The sequence below is a fragment of the Ptychodera flava genome, chromosome 22 (assembly GCF_041260155.1).
Source record: "Ptychodera flava strain L36383 chromosome 22, AS_Pfla_20210202, whole genome shotgun sequence".
Taxonomy (NCBI): Eukaryota; Metazoa; Hemichordata; class Enteropneusta; family Ptychoderidae; genus Ptychodera; species Ptychodera flava.
In genome coordinates this window covers 15,376,338-15,395,525 of record NC_091949.1, presented here as the reverse complement: position 1 = coordinate 15,395,525, position 19,188 = coordinate 15,376,338, and the positions used below count along the sequence as shown (strand labels likewise).

The following is a 19,188-nucleotide window of genomic DNA, read 5'->3' as shown; positions in this document are numbered from 1 at the left end:
AAGGTATCCAGTTGCCATGATCGATCAACATACGCACTAGTTTTGGAAGGGCGTATCTTTCTGACTTTCTTGGATCAAGCGATCAGAGTAGGATATGACAACAATTAAATAACTTTACAAATAACTTTTCCTTGGAAAAATGAACTAATCAATGAGTGTGGAGGGATGTTTTCCGTAATATGCCTATTCCCCCGCCTAGAGTAAAACAGAGGAACTGAAAATACCACGAATAAGCAAAGGATTTAAAAAGTTTGAATAATTTTATCAAAAGAACTTTAAAATACAGCAATGTTAAAACGTACGATTCATATTCTTAAAATGTGAAAAAATAATGCTATTTGAGGAAATATTTAAATAGATAGTGAACAGGGGACAAAATAAACTAATTGTTCATTGGATGAAAAACCGCAAGTATTGTCGATGAAGTACTTCAGATCGGATATGTTTTCATTTTTGTCCTTGAGGGCGCACATCTCTGACCATACTGAACTCTTTCTCAAGTTCTGTAAGTTTGCATTTCAGTTCTTTATTCTCCTTCTCTGCATTGACAAGCGCCCTCTCCAAATGCCTTTTATTTTTCCTTAGAGAGAAAGCCTCCATGTCGACTTTCTTGTATTTCGCAAGTTTTTCTTCCAGTTCTTTTCTCTTCTCTTCCAGAATCTCCACTTTGAGTTCGAACTCAAATTTCTCCTTCTCGATGGTGTCTGCACTTTCTTCGGTGAACTTTAACTCACTTTTGACGTCACTCAGTTCACGTGACATCTCCTCTTTGAGTGCTTTCAGCTGATGGATATTTTTAAGGTGCTCTTCACTTTCCTTTTCCAAGGAAACGATCTCTTCTTGAAGTTTGTGCCTCTCCTCACTCAGTGAATTCAACTGATCAATGTGGTGGTTTTCCGATTGCTCCAACTGTTCATTCAGTTCGTTGTTTTCTTGGACGATTTCTTGTACTCGTGTCGTCATTTCACGGAACATCATCCTCAGTTCGTCCATTTCACTACGACCGTAAACACTCTGCTTCTTCGATTGTGGCCGTTTCTTTCGAAACAAACAGCGAGTCGCTTTCTTTTTCAGGCGTGTGTTTTCGGTCAAAATTTCCTCGAAACGGAAGGCAACGTCGTTCAAAGCTTTGTGGAACATGTCCACATCCCAATCATCGGTTCTGAAAAAGGATTAAAAAAATTTAATAGGAAATAAACACCATAATATATGAATGCTTAGAGAAAGTAAATGTGGTATGAATGCAGGACTAATTGCGTTTTTCGCTGATTCGGAACTAGATTGCCGGCTTTACTTTTCGCAATTGCATCTCTCGACCAAATAATGTTGGAAAAGTATCAGTGATGTATTCACTCACCCATCGTGGATATTTTCGTTTCTGCGTCCTTTTTGCGGGCAGCGCCGCTCTCTGACATTAGATGTAGCATTACCCATAGTCGTAAGAAGTAGTGTTCGCAATAAATAGTGAAATTGCACGAGTACAGAACGATGACAGGAGGTTTGGCACAAGACGTACTTATGGTGTAAGCGTGTTCTGTAAACAGCAACGCAACGCTGGTCGTTTGGCAACAGGCGGCGGTTCGATTTCGGAATCAGTGCGTCACGTGACTTATACTTTGACCCAATCACAAGCAAGCTTACTGTTCTATCTTTATCAGGACACATATTACCAAGGAGGAAGCCGCGTTTACTGTCTTCGAATTCCAGGTTTAAATTTTAGTATGGTCTTTCTGTGAAGAGCATTTATTTTGTAAAACACACCAAGAATAGAAAGGAATCTTACCAAATCTCCTGTATATGGCATAATACGAATAGTCGTTGATAGTTACGTCACACTTCTAGAGTTTCCCGGATGTGTTGTAACTCTGCTTTCCACTCCAACATATTTCGTTATGCCGGCCAATGCCGTTATTCCCACTTACGGTTTAAAATTTTGTTTTCAACAACGATTGTTAAATCTCGCCAATCTTGCAATGAATACAAAATCTGCTACACTTTCATGTATATTGTCTTTAAAAACCGCAAAATGTACTACACGGAGACTAATAAAATAGATTATTTGCTGTCCGATGCGGAGAACTAATATCGGCTGAGGTGTTTTTCGACGTCCTGTGTGTACGCATGCGTACATACAAAAAAGTTTGCAAATCCATACATTTGCATGCAAGTTCAAGAGAACATTTAAACGATAAGACTTTTGTCACTACTTTTCACAGCACCGTCTCATGCAAGGAGATTTTGAACGCTGCTTGTCGATATACTTACGCACAAAATACTCAGCATATATAGTCAGTTGTCGGTGTCCCTTTGCACGATTCTTGGTGTGAATGGCTGTGTGTGCGCGCGTATGATGATGTGTGCCACCTTCTACTAATATTCAGTCGTCCCCAGTATTTTCATGTAACGATGGTGCGGTGTTCGTAACAGATTCATTTTGTATGATCATTCAACAATAGTGTAGTTATTTGTAATTCCATCGATGTTGTATGTGCACAAGCAGCATTGGATTCTAAATGACGTCCGATGATATTAACTGTGTATTTGATGAACTGACCGCAAAGCCAGTGACACTTTTTTGCTATCATGGTCATTTTGAAAGACAGCGAATGTACGAGAGATCAAAATTTACGCACTCTCATAATATTTCCGTCGATCGGTCTAGGGTCATCATGACCTTATGTGACCCTTAATACAACATTTTTGAGTAGCTTCACGCCTACGTAGAGGGACTGTCATAGAAGTACTATCAGAGGTGTTGTTCTTTTTATACATCAGATTCCTAAAGTTTTGACCATTTCGAATCGCGAGATTTGATAACGCGGTATAGAGTAGTGTTATTTCTTTGACGTGGAAAATCTTGGCTTGATGGTCTTGCAAGGTCAAACGCCACTTTTCAAATGATTAGCAGATCAGCGACATATTGAAAATGTTTGGTTTGGAACTGAATTGATCTTCTATCTACGAGGATACGATCCTGTATCAAAACCTCACTACTAAAAAAGTTTGAAATGGGTAAAAACGGGAGACCTCATAACGTCACTAATGTGTTGCTACACAAACGCTTGACACAGAAAATCGATGGGACAAGAAGCGTGACAATGATACCGCCTGAAACATGATGGAAAATGATTAAATTGACATATACAATCAACTTTGACCTTGAAAAGCCTGTTGGTCGCGGACAGTCGAACATAAAGGAAATTAATGTTCATAATCTAATAACTGCATGAGACAGTCTTTAACAAAATTTAGAATGGCTAGATTATGAAACTTAAAGAGGCACTCACACTTGGTTACATTTTTAAAACACATTTTTTTAATGCCAACGGTCGATATTTGACGTGGCGACTGCGCGCGGATCGCGAGATATCGATAAAAACATGTCTTCAAAAAAGTAAAAGTTTGAATTACCGGTGGCCCACCTAAATTCAGCTTCCGAACATCGAACGCTCGGCACTGGGGCCATTGTCAACTAAGCTATGGAGTACGAGTCTACGCTGACGCTGCTGTACGCCACAGTACCACTCGCGTCGGTGATCGGTCATGCCCCGTGGGAGAAAGCTGAGTCTTACTGACTTGGCGAAAAAACGACAAACAATTTTTGCTGATTCCACCAGAATTCGCATCGGTGACTAGGACAGTTACGTGCGGTTGATACATAACTATAGCGGCCGCCGCGTGGTATGCATAGACGCATACCACGCGCGCGGCGCGCCACACGTACTGTGTGGCAGACGACAAAATGTAGTCATCGGAGGCGGTTAATATTTAACACGTAAAAACTGATGTTTATGTGGTATTGGTTAAAAATATAATACAACTGATTTAGAATAATGAAAACGACAAAAACTTTAGGAGTAGTTTTAAAAAACTTATCTTAGGTAAAGGCATAATGCTGTATATAAAGTCTTTGCAGTGGGAAGTAAATTAATTGCGTCGTTCGAACTTATTGTAGACTCCCTAGAATATCGTCAATCAGCACAACAACAAATATTCGCGGGATTACGGGTCAAACTCATAAAAGGATCGTAAAACTTTGGGATGTGAAATATTCGCTCGGGAAATGACATGTTTTTATTGATATCTCGCGATCCGCGCGCAGTCGCCACGTCAAATATTGACCGTTGGCATTAAAAAAATGTGTTTTAGAAATGTTACCAAGTGGGAGTGCCTCTTTAAAGCCGCAATTTTCAATCCCAGGTTCTCGCATTAGTGGAGTTCTCCTCCCAGTCAAACACTTGGCCAGTACGATGTTTGATTTCTATAACATTAATTACATAAACTGATCTCAACCTTTTGGCACCTTTTGCTAATCCTGCAAACAGAGTTTATACAAGCGTTTGATTGACGGTCGGTTCAAATCGCCAACGGTCATTGATTCCCCACCACCAACGCTCAAATTTCCTAAAAATCGTCTTCCAGTCGAGTTAGAATTTGAATATAACCACAAAGTTCGATCGGCAGCAGCTTCGCGCTGACTGCTTTGCAGTCTGTCTGCGTTTTCGCGGCCTGAAAAAAACCCTAAAAAGTGGCATTTTCTGGAGCGTGTGCCCGCGTGTTGCCTGTTCGGTGTCCACTTACATAATGAACGCCGCCATAGCTTCGCACCCTTTTAAAGGGAGACTCCGCCTTTAAGTAACAGATATAACTACTCCGTACTTAAAATATAAACAATTTATGGTATTATTTATAACGCTCTGCTTCTTTTAGCATCGATTACTGTAATTAATTTCCCACGAGGACTTCTGTATACTTTTCTGTATACTTGTGTACACACACAAATATAATATAATATAATATATTATATATATATATATATATATATATATATATATATATATATATATATATATATATATATATATATATATATATATATACACCGTACACTCTGTGCCCAAGTTCAGAGGTTGCCATAAAGCCATTATGGTGATAACCGGGAGGGCACATTGTATACATTTTGTGCATTTTGTATATATATATATATATATATATATATATATAATATATATATATTATATATATATATATATATATATATATATATATATATATATATTAATTGTGTGCTGGCCGCGCGAGTTAATTAAATGTAAAGGATTGCACCATCATTCATTTATAATTCATAAATCATGCCAATCATTCCATGAAAGGAAAAGTCTGATGAAGATATATTTCTGTTACTCACGTGAGTAGACTGGCCTGCAACACAGAGAGCACATACTCGTTAACTTATCATTGTACAGGCACACATTATGTACATACGTCTTAAGGGATAGACTATTATATCTTGGGAGGGGCGTTCAGTGTAGTTATATGGATATCGTTTGGGATCCATAATGGACGGGATGTCGACGATACCCTGTTAGTTCAAAAAATTAAAAAATATTTGTTCAGAAATTTCAAGATATCGACACTATCGATGCATCTATGTTTCATACCTGCGTACAACGTCGTGTTATGTTCAACTCTAGACAAAATGTCTCGTTTGTATTCGTTGAATTTTGCAGTCACTTAAAATAATAATTTCTCCCAAGTCACGACAGGTAAACTTCATGTCTCATTTCCATGCACACCAACGTAGGGAAGCCGACGTAGTCTATAGAGAGGTGAGAGTCACAATTCTACAATTTCCCAATTTTGCAGGTGAGTCGTTTCACCTGATGTTCATCATGATGTTTGAATCTAAGAAGTGACATTTTCACAAGGGATATTTATTCATCGATAACTCTGCTCCGGATGTCTATGTGGTACAACTTCAGGGATTTCAATCTGCGTATCATCATTAATACGATTTTTTTCTAAACTCTCAGCAAACATACATTTTCTTAGAAGTTTAGGTGCCCAGTCGCCATGGTCGATCAACATACGCACTAGTTTTGGAAGGCGTGTCTTCGGACTTCACTTAGATACCTAACAATTTCTTTGGAAAAATGAAATGATTCATGGGTGTGGAGGGAGCACCACAGCTGGAGACGACTACAACAATGTTTCCCAGATTATTATGCCTATTCCCCCCTCAACAGTAAAACATAGGAATTGAAAAAACCACAAATACAAAAAGAATTTAAAATTTTCAATTATTTTATTAAAAGAACTTTAAAATACAGCAATCTTAAAACGTACGATTCATTTTCTTTAAATGTGACAATAATGCTATCTGAGGAAATGTTTAAATAGACAGTGAACAGGGGACAAAATAAATTAATTATTCATTTGATGAAAAACCGCAAATATTGTCGATGAAGTAGTTCAGATCCGATATGGTTTCATTTTTGCCCTTGAGGGCGCACATCTCTGACTGGACTCAACTCTTTTTCAAGTTCTGCAAGTTTGCATTTCAGTTCTTTATTCTCCTTCTGTGCATCGACAAGCGCCCTCTCCAACTGCCTTTTATTTTTCCTCAGAGAGAAAGCCTCCATGTCGACTTTCTTATATTTTGCAAGTTTTTCTTCTAGTTCTTTTCTCTTCTCTTCCAGAATCTCCACTTTGAGTTCGAACTCAAATTTCTCCTTCTCGATGGTGTCTGCACTTTCTTCAGTGAACTTCAATTCACTTTTGACGTCACTCAGTTCACGTGACATCTCCTCCTTGATTGCTTCCAGCTGATGGATATTTTTAAGGTGCTCTTCACTTTCCGTTTCCAAGGAAACGATCTTTTCTTGAAGTTTGTGCCTTTCCTCACTCAGTGAATTCAACTGATCAATGTGGTGGTTTTCCGATTGCTCCAACTGTTCATTTAGTTCGTTGTTTTCTTGGACGATTTCTTGTACTCGTGTCGTCATTTCACGGAACATCATCCTCAGTTCGTCCATTTCACTGCGACCGTAAACACCCTGCTTCTTTGATTGCGTCCGTTTTTTTCGAAACAAACAGCGAGTAGCTTTCTTTTTCAAGCGTGTGTTTTCGGTCAAAATTTCCTCGAAACGGAAGGCAACGTCGTTCAAAGCTTTGTGGAACATGTCCACATCCCAATCGTCGGTTCTGAAAAAAGGAGAAAAAAAATATAAATGGGAAATAAAGACTATAATATATGAATGCTTAGAGAAAGTAAATGTGGTAAGACTGCAGGACTGATTGCGTTTTTCGGATATTCGGAACTGTATGGGCGACTTTACTTTTTGCAATTGCATCACTCGACCAAACAACGTTGGAAAAGAATCCGTGATGTATATTCACTCACCCATCATGGATATTTTCGTTTCTGCGTCCTTTTTGCGGGCAGCGTCGCTCTCTGATATTAGATGTAGCATTACCCATAGTCGCAAGAAGTAATGTTCGCAATAAATAGCGAAATTGCAAGTGGACAAAACGATGACAGGAGGTTCGGCACAAGACGTACTTATGGTGTAAGCGTGTTCTGTAAACAGTCACGCAACGCTGGTTGTTTGGCAACAGGCGGCGTTCGATTTCGGAATCAGTGCGTCACGTGACTTATACTTTGACCCAATCACAAGCAAGCTTGCTGTTCTATCTTTATCAGGGCACACATCACCAAGGAGGAAGATGCGCTTACTGTCTTCTAATTCCAGGTTTAAATTTGAGGACGATTTTTCTGTGAAGAGCATTTAATTTGGAAAACACACCAAGAACAGAAGAAAATCTTACCAAAAGCTCCTGTATATGGCATAACAAGAATAGCTGTTGATAGTTACGTCACACTTTTAGATATGCTGTGAGTGTGTTTTTTAGTCCACTTTATCTCTTTTTCCCATGCCGTTGTTTCTACTTATGACTTAAAATTTTGCTGTCAACTACGATTGTAAAGTATCGCTAATCGTGCAAGGATTACAAATCTGCTATGTACACGCCTTCATGTACATTGTCATAAAAGGCAAAACCCGCATAATGAACTACATGGAGATTTATAAAATAGATTATTTGCTGTTCGATGTAGAGAAGTAATATATCAGCTGAGATCTTTATAAACGTCCTGTGTATGCGTATGAGTAAATACACAAACGTTTGCAAATCCACACATTTGCATGCTAGTTCAAGAGATAGATTTAAACTAGTCTAAGTCTTGTGACAAAGTCTTTTGTCCTCGCTCTTCACAGGACCATCTCCGTACAAGGAGATATCGAACGCTGTTTGTCGATTTACTCAGACATACAAAATAGGCCTACTCAGTATTTATCGTGAATTATCGAGGTGCCGTTGCGCGTTTCTCGGTATGAATGGCTGTGTGTGTGCGCGTATGCAAATGTGCCAAAGTGTGATACGTCCGTGTGTGCAGGAAATGTCACTTTTGATTCAAACAGACATTTTCGTGCCTTTGTCACAGTGTTTGCAAGACTGATGATTAGTGGACACAAAGAAATTTCATTTGAATTTTTTTTTAATTGTTAGTAACCTAGGGTTAGGTTTACGGGTTAAGGTTATTTACAGCCCCCTCAGAAAATCCCTTTTAGATCGCGACCTAAGGTGTGTCAACTAATCTTCAGTCGTTTCCAGTATATTTATATAACTATGGTGCGGTGTTTGTAACAAATTCAACAAAGTATTTTGTATGATCATTCAACGATGGTGTAGATATTTGAAATCCATCGGTGTTGTATGTGCACAAGCAGGACTAGATTTCAAACTACGTCTGATGACATGAATTCTGCATTTGATGAATGGATTACAGAGCAAATGGTACTTTTTGCTGTAGCCATTTTGAATGGCAACGAATGTTGTCAAGGAAACTGAGTGCCTTTAAAAAATGAATTAAAGTTCACCGGAGACCAGACATGAACTGAAAATGCTCACGTGTTTTATTATATATTGGATTCATATGCAAATTTAAACCTTTGCCACATGTTTGTAACTTAATTAATTTTTTTATATTTGGCGCCTGGTACACGTTCTCTTCGTCTTACGATTACTAATTTGCTTTCTACAGCACATCTGATTCTGGCAGCTGCTGATATGACTTCTACAGCACATCTGATTCTGGCAGCTGCTGATATGACTCGTCTTTCAAATAGAATATTGATATGGCGTTCTGGTTCGAAAAATGTTTAAAGATTTAACATAATTATAAAGTAATTTTTCATTACGTATGTTCGTATGCCACGTTTGCAGAGAAACCTCAACGAATTTTGGTATAAATAAAGACAAAAAAAGATAATCAGAATTATCTCTTAGCCAACAACGTATAATGAAAACTAAAATTTTGCAGTAATATAGTGCTTGACAAGACTGAAAGATCGCTCAAGGGCACTCTGTACGCAACCCCCCTTACCCAACGCTCATGCCAGCAGTCTCAGGAGTTGCCAGCAACGCTCGCGGCGTCCCTTTGTCACGAGAACAGATTTTCGGGACGAATTCAGTCATGGGACCTTGTGGCGCTCTCCTCTACCCTTAAGTCGGCCATTATGCAGGTGCAGCCAACGGAGCTATTCATTGAAAAAGCTATTCCGGAAGCAATTTTTGAGGGCAGGGGAAATTTTAATTTTTACTAGGGCAGGGGACATATTTTTAGGTGGCAGGGGAGGAAATTTTAGTTTTTTTTGTCGGGCAGGGCAGATATTGGTTGATTGTCCTGGGGACAGGGCTTGGCGAAAAACGAGGAGAGGGGAAGCTACTTTTAAAACGGGGACAGGGGAATTTCAGCCATGGTGTTTCCGGGGATGGGGACACAGGGCAAGTACTTATACCTTTTAAAGGTTACCTAGACTACTTAGCCTATCGATTGACCCCACATCTCACTCTATGTACTGCGAGATGGAAACCAAATACAAGGCCACTGCAGTATGTGTCTGCATGGGAATGTTAAATTTTTTCTCAGGGCAGGGGAAAATCGACAGTTTTTTTTTCATCACAGGGTAGGGTAGCTTCATGTCTGCAGGGGAAATGGAATGACAAAATTTTAAAGGAATTTTTTCCACGGTAGAGGAAATCGGCAAGTTTTTTTCGCTACAGGGCAGGGGAGCTTTAAACATTCACAGTGGGGAGAGAAACAGGCAAAATGTGTGGGGAGCGGGTAAAAATGAAGTTTGAGTGCTGTAGGGTAATTCGAAAATTTTTTATAGGGAGGGCATATTATGCACAGCTAATTAATTACCCTCTTGATTTAAAATTAGTCAGTTCACATTTCTTGTCATGCACAATATATCTTATCATAGTAAGGACCCCTTTAAAAGTGCATTGTTCGTTGGCTGCACCTGATTATGTGCTAATCGTTGGATACACAGTGATTAATTGAGGGCTTGGTGATTTTACGCAATCAATGCAATTTACTGTATTTTTAACTATTATATGGCATTTTGTGATGTTTGTGATTTTGGACTGCTCTAATTACGATTTTTTGTGTGCTTTGACAGGCGAAGTATTGTATGGGGACTACTTTCCACAAATGAGTTGGGTTACAAGCAGTAATTACTCGTTTTTGTCAGATAATGACGTTTCGTCAGATAGTCGCCGTACATACGTAAGATTGGGGAGCGTCGAGAACGCCCTCGAATCTTTCAGTCTGGTACTTGACTTGCCAGGGTAATTTCCCCACTGTCATCTAATCTTTGAAGCATTTTATAAACTTTGAAGGGAGTCTGTAGTTTTCCATTTGACTCAATTTTAACCAATACTTTATACATTTCTTAATACAAGTAACAAATATATTTGTAGTCTGCCACATTCCCCAAAACGCATATCTAGATGTATTTGACCTTACACAGGGATTATTTTTATAAACATTTTGTTGAACCCTTCCAATATTGCCATACCCAAATTTCAGACCCATACGTCAAAATAGGAGTAACCGTAGCGTCAAATTATTAGAAATACAATGATAAAGGCAGATTTTTGATTTCGTAATGAAACTTTTTTCATTTTACTCTTTTGTTGGGTCAAGGTATTTATTGCCATACCACAACTACACCTACGGGAAAATAACAAACCCAGATATTTAGGGAGCAGCCAAGTAGACATCAAAACAGTTACAATAATTAGTGTTATTCGAGGTCATATATGATTTTCCAGGTCTCAAGAACAAATAGAAAATGACAATGACAATGGGATCATCTCTATGGTGTAGTACGAAGATACAGCTATACGTTCTATCTATCAATAGCCGCAGCATTTCGACCGTCGACTGTGTTTTATTAGCTTCGGCCATGCTGAGTAAAGTTCATTGTTACAGCTCAGTCATATGTCCAAACACTGCACAGAGATCAATGAACGTGAGTGATGCATCCACACTTGATCGTTGAACAGGTCAGTTCCTGAAGCAGACCTTGACAGGTCTTCACAAACCATGATGATCTATTCTCAAAAGGTGTTGAGTTATGGCTGGCATACTGTAGTATTTGGGAGCCCTCATCGGTGGAAGTTACTAAGGATGTAATCTACTGATTGGTTGTATTTGTCAGCTGACCTATAGCTATGTTTTGGTATTATCAACGGCCCCTTACGGATCCCGGACTGTGACATCTCAAGGACGCCATACTGAAGATTTCCATAGTATATAGTAATCATTGTGATAGCTGTGGGTCCATAGCTGTGGTGTTTTCGGACGGGATTCCTGCCTTTTTACGGGCTGGTTTTGACATTTTACGATTTTAACCCCGCAGTGGGACTGCCTCCCTAAAGGTTCAAACACATCTCTGCAGACTTGCATAGCCGCAGAGTGCCTTGTACATATATTATCAACTCTTTTGTTGTGTACAGCGGAGTTTCCTGCGGAGCTTAACTACGAGTTTGACAGGCCGACTTTTTTTAGGTATTCGGTAAGTTCAAGCTTGGTATTCACAGTGTGTGCCGTGTGCGTCATACCATGGACATAGGTACGTCTAGCTGTGATATCGCAGCGGTACTTGTGGCGTATATCGAACGCCATCGGGTCACTGGGGACATCGCCACTGACTGTGGCGATGACCTCAATGACCCGAGCGCGTTCGATGCACGCCACAAGTACCGCTGCGATATCACAGCTAAGGGACTGGTCTGTTTCTTCGGCCGGGGGGGGGGGGGGGGCGATGGATTATTTTTTGCCGACGTCAAAAAGTGGCTGACCCCCCTATTCCAAATTTTTAAAACAGGGTGACCCCCCTATTCCAAATTTTGAAAACAGGGTGACCCCCCGCACGCGACAACTGTAATATGTAATAATATAATACTGTAATATATATATATATATATATATATATATATATATATATATATATATATATTATATTTTACAGACATTTATATTTTAACTGTCATTCTGTGTGTTAATGAAATTGTTGGCATGTCAGTTGTAAGATAGGAATTTCAAAGTGTCAATCTTAAAGTTTGAATACACTACATTTTGAATGAGCTGTGAATGTATTTCACACTTTCTATGCTTAACCAGATGTCCTGAACTGTTGTACAGAAATGGATGTCAATCATTAATATCAAACAGGAAAAAGCAGTAAATCAAAAACTTTGATGGGTGTTAAGACTTGCCAGCCATCCAATTAAATCTCCTGAGGAACCATAGAGAGGCGTTTTAGCCAAATCTGATGTGTGCAGAGTCTGAGATGACCATTTCTTGTAACATTGATATTTGTGCATGTTGCTTTCTCATACTGAATTCTCAAAGAGAGAACAGAAAAGTATCAGGAATTTGTCATGCTGTTCATATGAAATGCAGATTTCATAATTGTACACTTTCACTTAGCAAACATCAAGATATCTCTGGCATAGATCTCTGATTTATTAAAGTATGGCGCCCGAAGGGCGCGGAGAAAAATATGAAACATCCTGATATCTCTGATATATATGTCTTGTATATTAAAGTAATGCACAGGAAGGGCGTGCTGAAAAATGTCTGATATATTAAAGAGTAATGCGCTCGAAGAGCATGCTGAAAAATATTGAACATACATATATCTCTGATATATGTATGCCTGATATGTTAAAGTTGGGCATGCTGAAAAATATGTCTGATTATGAAAGTTACGCGCCCGAAGGGCGCACCGGAAAATGCAACTGGATGAAATTTGTGGCTGACACGATGCATTTTAGGCAATGATGAGCCTGTGTCGACATTCAAAAACACACTGACCCCACCCCCCTATTGGGCATTTCAAAAACATGGTGACCCCCCTATCACCAAAGTCAAAAACAGGGTGACCCCCCCCATAAATCCACCGCCCCCCCAGGCCGAAGAAACTGACCAGTCCCTAAGGTACGTCCATGGTCATGGTGAGTCCCATGCTGTACACTCAGTGTGACAGTTTTCGGACAGGGTAGTGAATTTCGCCCAAAGTCGTTTCGTAAATGACCAGCAATACGAAATCTTATTACCATACCTTTCGAAACTTTATTGTGGTTATCCTCAAACTCAGTTGACACGACGGGAGTGGTATTTCCATTTCGGGGTCAAAGTTGCCAAAGTTTTGACCCCATGCATGTTGAGGGCGTAATCGGACTGCAATCCCAGAAATCGGACGTCGTGTTTGGAATGTGATTAGGAGCTAAGTATTGATAATTTGAAACATCAAACCACCGATTTTTAATTTCGATGTGTTTAGAAAGCTGTATATAAGAATATTTCATGATAATTAGTTATGTTTAATCCACAGACCATATTTCAACGTGTGTGGCGCTTATTACTTTACCGCACATGGCCTGTCTGTGTGTTGCTTTCGGCACCTTGTATCGTACGGTGTGGCTAACTTCGCAAAGTTTGTTCAGTGAGTATTACTTATAATTGTTTCCATGGCATATTTTGTCTGTATTGGAATCGCACAGGCATTATTTAATAAAAATAGCGAGTATATTTCATAACTTATTCTATAGTATTTTTGAACTTTTACAATTTTTGGAGGGGAGGGTCAGAGCTGTTTGTATCTCCCCTCTCTAGTATCTCCAGAAACATGTCCTCTCACTGAAATGCTTGTGCTCACTTACTTGCTGCCCACGAGGACCTCCGACAGTCTCTCCTCTGAGCTCCCCTGGGCATGGCATGCAGCAACTAAAAGCAATGTTAAGTTGACAAAATAAAAAATTTATCATTTCAATCATATAAACTGTGGTAGTTCGCCTCCCGCGAGTGGTGATGACTGAAATGCTCCCCTTCCGCTTCTTCATTTTCCTGTAGCCATGCAGTCAATGTTGTCCACTGTCTGTCTGTCTGTCTGTCTGTCTGTCTGTCTGTCTGTCTGTCTGTCTGTCTCTCTTTCTCTCGCTCTCTCTCTCAGTGTGATTACATGGTTTAAAAAAGTTTGAATGTTGCTTGCTGCCTCACACACAGTTTTGCCTTACAAAACTGAGAAATACATTTTTTTCACTCAAACCTTAGTGAAAAACGTTTAAAAATACAATGTCATAAAAACTTCAAACGAGATTATTAAATTTATGTTATTATTGTTATTGTTGTTGTTGATTTTTTTATCAAGGCTAATAAAAGAAAATAAATCAGTGACACCCTGTTGAATAAAATAATGTTGTGGAAAAAATATATTTCAAAACTGTCCTCAATGTAACTATGCAGTAGTTTTAAACTACATGAATAAAAAGAAGGCTTGACCGATCGACTACAGTTAAAATAAACAAAAAATGTTTGTTTAGGAAGCTCGGCTTACGCGGTAAATCACTTACTACGTTCACACAATTATGCTAAATATTGTCTGTCCGAAAACTTGTACACTTCTTACGTTCATTAAATGTACTATTTTTCTCGAAACAACTGCGCAGTTTTATGCAATCGTAGTGAACAATGGAAAGAATATTTTCAAAATCATTATCCTCCCCCACATTCAAAATTCAATGCTAAATCAGGACTTAAGTCAAAATTTCAGTTACTTTGACCTGACAGCAGTATGTTGACAGTATCACTGACGCGGTGTCAGACGACAATTTGTGATCGCCGCTCGTAGCGAACTCAATAGCTTCTACCAAAAAAAATATCGAAAACGGGACAACAGTGTCACTTGACTTAATATGAGGTCACCTGACCTGTAAAACGCTATCGATACGGAGCGAAGTGAGTGTAACTAACAGCATGTCACTAAATGTCTTTAAACTGAGGTCGTCCGAAAACTGAGTGTACCTGGGAAAACAATAATTGCTTCATCTTTGTTAACTTCTTTTTTCTCATGCTACAATGCATAATAACTCGCCGCTGAAACTTTTGCATGCAATGTGATGGCTACGGGTATACATGAATGTCGTGACACAGCATTTAATATCAACTTCTTTTGCAAAAAATATCATTCAAGGTCGGAATTCGGTAAACTTAACATTTTAGCGCGCCAATTACGCGTAAGATAGCTGACATTGAAATGCAAATTTATGCAAACATCTCAAAAAATATTTCAAAAGAGTATAACTCCTCTCTTGGTGGCCCGAATCGTGTGAAATGTTTGCATATGATTCTTGAAATACCATACAACAAAACGGCTATTTTATTTGGCAATGAAGTTCTAACATTTGGAATAAGAGTTTATTTCGTTCACAATGATTTTAATCACTCTTTCCAGTGTTTCCATTTCAATCCCTACCATTTTAAAAGGAGAACAGACAATGCAAAACAAATACTACTGTTTTATCGGCATAAACTCTAGTTTCAAATGAAGTGTTGAATTTCATAAAGAATCAAGGTTTTGACTTCATTTTAGATCACGTGTTCACACACGTTAGCTAATGTCGCAGCGAAGTCCGTCTGTCTGTCTGACTGTTGGCCCGATATCTCTAAAATGACCGGTAAGATCAGAATCAAATCTGGTAAGCTTACATAGGTTCAGTTTGCAAATGGCAAGAACTGATCAGTTTTTGGAGGGCGTGGCTCGCATACTTTTTGCTCATTTGCATAATTAATGATATTAGAAAAACGGATATACATTGAGCGACTGCACACAAATGTTCATCACACCAGGATATATCAGCTGTGAAAGATATTAAGCGATGACATGAAGATAATTGGTAATTTGCATATTTAATGAACTTTCCTAATTAGGGATATATATCTGGATTGACTCAATCAAAGATGACGAAACTTGCTATATACATTAAAGATACAATGATCTAAATTATGAAAGTTGCTAGCGTTTTTACTTTAGCTAATTTCTAATTTGCGTATTTAACCATAGACAGTAGTTTCTCTACTGTCTCTGATTTAACGAACTTTCCAAATTAAGGAGCTAACTTTCCTAATTAAGAAGCTATATCTGAATCGACTTCAAAGTTGACGAAACTTGTTATACACACAGAAAATACTGTGATTTAACATTACTGAAAGTCATTTAGCAGTTATACTTAGGCTAATTACTAATTTGCATATTTAACAAACTTTCGTAATTAGGGATGTATATCTGGATTGGCTTGTTTAAAGATAACAAAACTTGCTATGTAGATTGAAGATACTATGATCTAACATTATTGTAAATCATTTAACATTTTGATTCAGCTATATACTAATTTGCATTTAACAAACTTTCATAATAATGGATGTATATCTGAATTGACTTGATCAAAGTTAACGTTGACGAAAGTCCTATATACTTGGAGATACTGTGATATAACTTTATGAAAGTTGTTAAGCATTTTTACTTTAGCTTATTACTAATGTGCATATTTATTTGACCTTCCCTAATTATAGATATATATTTGAATTGACTAGATCAAAGTTGACGAAACGTGCTATATACATAACAGATACAATCATCTAACATTTATGAAAGTTGTTTTAGCATTTTTAGATCAGCTAATTGCTAATTTGCATATTTAACGAACTTTCGTAATTAAGAATCTTTATCTGGATTGACTCTTTTAAAGCTTACAAAACTTACATTGACAATACTATGATCTCACATTATTGTAAATCATTTAACATTTTTAATTAAGTTATTTACCAATTTGCATATTTAACAATCTTTCATTATAAAGGATGTATATCTGGATTGATCAAAGTTGACGAAACGTTCTATGTACATTGGAGATACTGTGATATAACATTATGAATTTGTTAGGCATTTTTACTTTAGCTTATTACTAATTTGCATATTTAATGAACTTTCCTAATTAGTGATAGATATCCGAATGATCAAAGTTGACGAAACTTATATATTGAAGCAAGGGAGCATTTTCAGTTCATATCTGGCTATTATTAATACCAAAATTAAAGATTTTACCTCAAATTTGCACTCCTGTCATCCTCGTAGTAAACTTATTCGCATTCCTAAGTTTGAGTTTTCACCTTTTGAAAATGTAAAGTATATATGAGGAGGTGTCCATGTGATCTTTGATGGGTAATATTCCATTGAAAAAAAAGCGTGTTGGTTACATGGAACAGTTCTCAGCCGCGGGTTTTGTTTTTTACGCAAAGTTACAACTGTGCAAAAAAAGATGTTATTGCTAATGTGATATGACAAAAAATTTCCCATGCAGAGGGTAGGTTATGATGTGAGAGTTGAAATGAAAGAAAAAACATGCATGACTTATTGTGATATTCAGCTATTTCTCATGCTGTAAAAAGGAAGAACAAATTTTGCAAGTTATAAAAACTGAACCCTTAAGATCAAACAGACAATTTTCTTGGCATTTTAAAAATATCTAATAGTGTATATTATAAGGTATATGAATAGAAGTCAAGTACATTGCATATTCAAAAATTAACCTTTTGTTTCAAGGAAGTTTCAAGAAATCCCGATTTACAATTAAATGCAGTAAAACAAAAATGCAGTCCTGTTTCAGTAAATATTGGATAGTTTATAAGTGTTAATTTAATGTCTGTTCTATGTCATACAATTGTCTATTCAGTCGAGGTCATGGTGCAGTAGAGTAACCATTTGATTTTTGAATAAATACTGATTGAAAAAACATTTCCAGTCATGATCTTCAACCGAACAGCAAATGTCCTTACCTGGATCACGTGATAATCTCACCATGCTCCTTGCTCATGATTTAATTTCCTCTGCAGGTAAATCTCTAGGCAACAACATTCCCATGGTCTTAAGAAGAAAAAGGTTGTATACTTTGTCAAATATCAAACCTGATGAGTTCAAGAGTGTCCAGTACACCACCAAAGACAAAGTGGCTTACGTTACCTTGAATAGACCTCATGTACTCAATGGTGGGTTTGAAATCAAATATGATTTATTCTGGATAAAAGTTTAGAGTTAAGATCTTGATTAAGTCAACCTTTCTATGCTTTATCTGAAAACTTCGACGCAATGTATGCAATAAAAAATATGACAGATAACATATATTGCATATATTGTACAAGAATCAATGTCACACTCTGATCTTATAATATCCCAAATATTTCAAAGAGACCAAACCCTTCTTCTTCATTGGGTCCACTGCAATCAGTGATCTCGAAGTGTCCACTGTAACGTTCGGAACTCCTTAAATCCGTGCATGCAAGGATAGTGCTTCATTTAAGGACTGTGATCAGGGTATATGCTGAGAAAGAGACATGGGTCGTATCTGTAGCAGTGTTTCTGTAATGAAGATTTTGAGATATACTGATGCGGTTTCTTCATTTACAGCTGTTGATGAAGATATGATCATTGAACTGCATCAGTCAGTAATCTTGGCTAATGATGATGATGAGGTGAAGGTGATTGTGCTCGCTGGAAACGGAAAGGCATTCTCATCTGGTTTCGATTTGAAGAAGATTTCAGAACTAGAAAGATCTGGCAAAGTTCTCCCAGGTAAGTACCGCTAATGATTTTAGATCAGTTTAAAACTTGGCACCATGACAAGGCTTCTTTTCAATAGGTCTTTCCCACAGCGATACACGTGTTTAGGTAATGGTATATCCTTGCGATTATGTCGCTACCCATAGATAACAACTCTGTAATGATGTAAAGTGTTACTCTCACTGGATTACCAAGTAAATGTATCATCAAATTGTTGACAATCACACATTTTAAATTATGCAACGCTACTATTTTATGCAGAATCTGTAAACGGGAGACTTTTTGAAAAGATGGCAAATTTAGACGAGAATTATAATTTTCAGTCGGGCTGCGGAAGAAAACAGAAACTCAGGGTTATTTAATGGTTTTAAAATAGCCCCTTTTCTAGTTTTTGTCTTTCTGTCTGTGACCTCACTCTATGTAGTCTGTGTTTCGAGGACCCTACTGACTGTGTACCCCAATACTAAACCTACTATATAGTTATTTTTGTTTGTCACTGTCCGTTAACCAAGAAAGAGATGTTAATGTTGGATAAGTTAGTATGCTAGCCAGTCTAGACAGAATGCGTGTACATGTAACATATATTTGCATTATA

At 37.8% G+C, this 19,188-nt stretch overlaps 3 protein-coding genes across 4 annotated transcripts in view; 1 reads left to right on the top strand and 2 right to left on the bottom strand.

Annotated features, from left to right (window-relative positions):
• Positions 1-447: 447 nt before the first annotated feature.
• Positions 448-1,434, bottom strand: LOC139123358 (probable DNA double-strand break repair Rad50 ATPase). The gene is made up of 2 exons (XM_070689509.1): positions 1,358-1,434; positions 448-1,162 (listed from the first exon to the last, which is right to left on the bottom strand). The coding sequence occupies exons 1-2, from the start codon at positions 1,432-1,434 to the stop codon at positions 448-450; spliced, it is 792 nt and encodes a 263-aa protein (XP_070545610.1).
• A 4,835-nt stretch (positions 1,435-6,269) lies between these two features.
• On the bottom strand, positions 6,270-7,260 carry LOC139123357 (uncharacterized). The gene is made up of 2 exons (XM_070689508.1): positions 7,184-7,260; positions 6,270-6,984 (listed from the first exon to the last, which is right to left on the bottom strand). The coding sequence occupies exons 1-2, from the start codon at positions 7,258-7,260 to the stop codon at positions 6,270-6,272; spliced, it is 792 nt and encodes a 263-aa protein (XP_070545609.1).
• Positions 7,261-11,342: 4,082 nt separating this feature from the next.
• LOC139122778 (putative enoyl-CoA hydratase) overlaps positions 11,343-19,188 on the top strand; it is a 30,038-nt gene continuing 22,192 nt past the window's right edge. The window contains exons 1-4 of one of the 2 annotated variants that reach the window (XM_070688484.1): positions 11,343-11,708; positions 13,533-13,643; positions 17,870-18,022; positions 18,441-18,605. In XM_070688484.1, coding sequence (XP_070544585.1) covers positions 13,574-13,643; positions 17,870-18,022; positions 18,441-18,605 — 388 coding nt within the window. In that variant the 5' untranslated portion in view covers positions 11,343-11,708; positions 13,533-13,573. The remainder of the gene's footprint in view (positions 11,709-13,532; positions 13,644-17,869; positions 18,023-18,440; positions 18,606-19,188) is intronic. The other variant, XM_070688485.1, reaches the window with a different exon arrangement.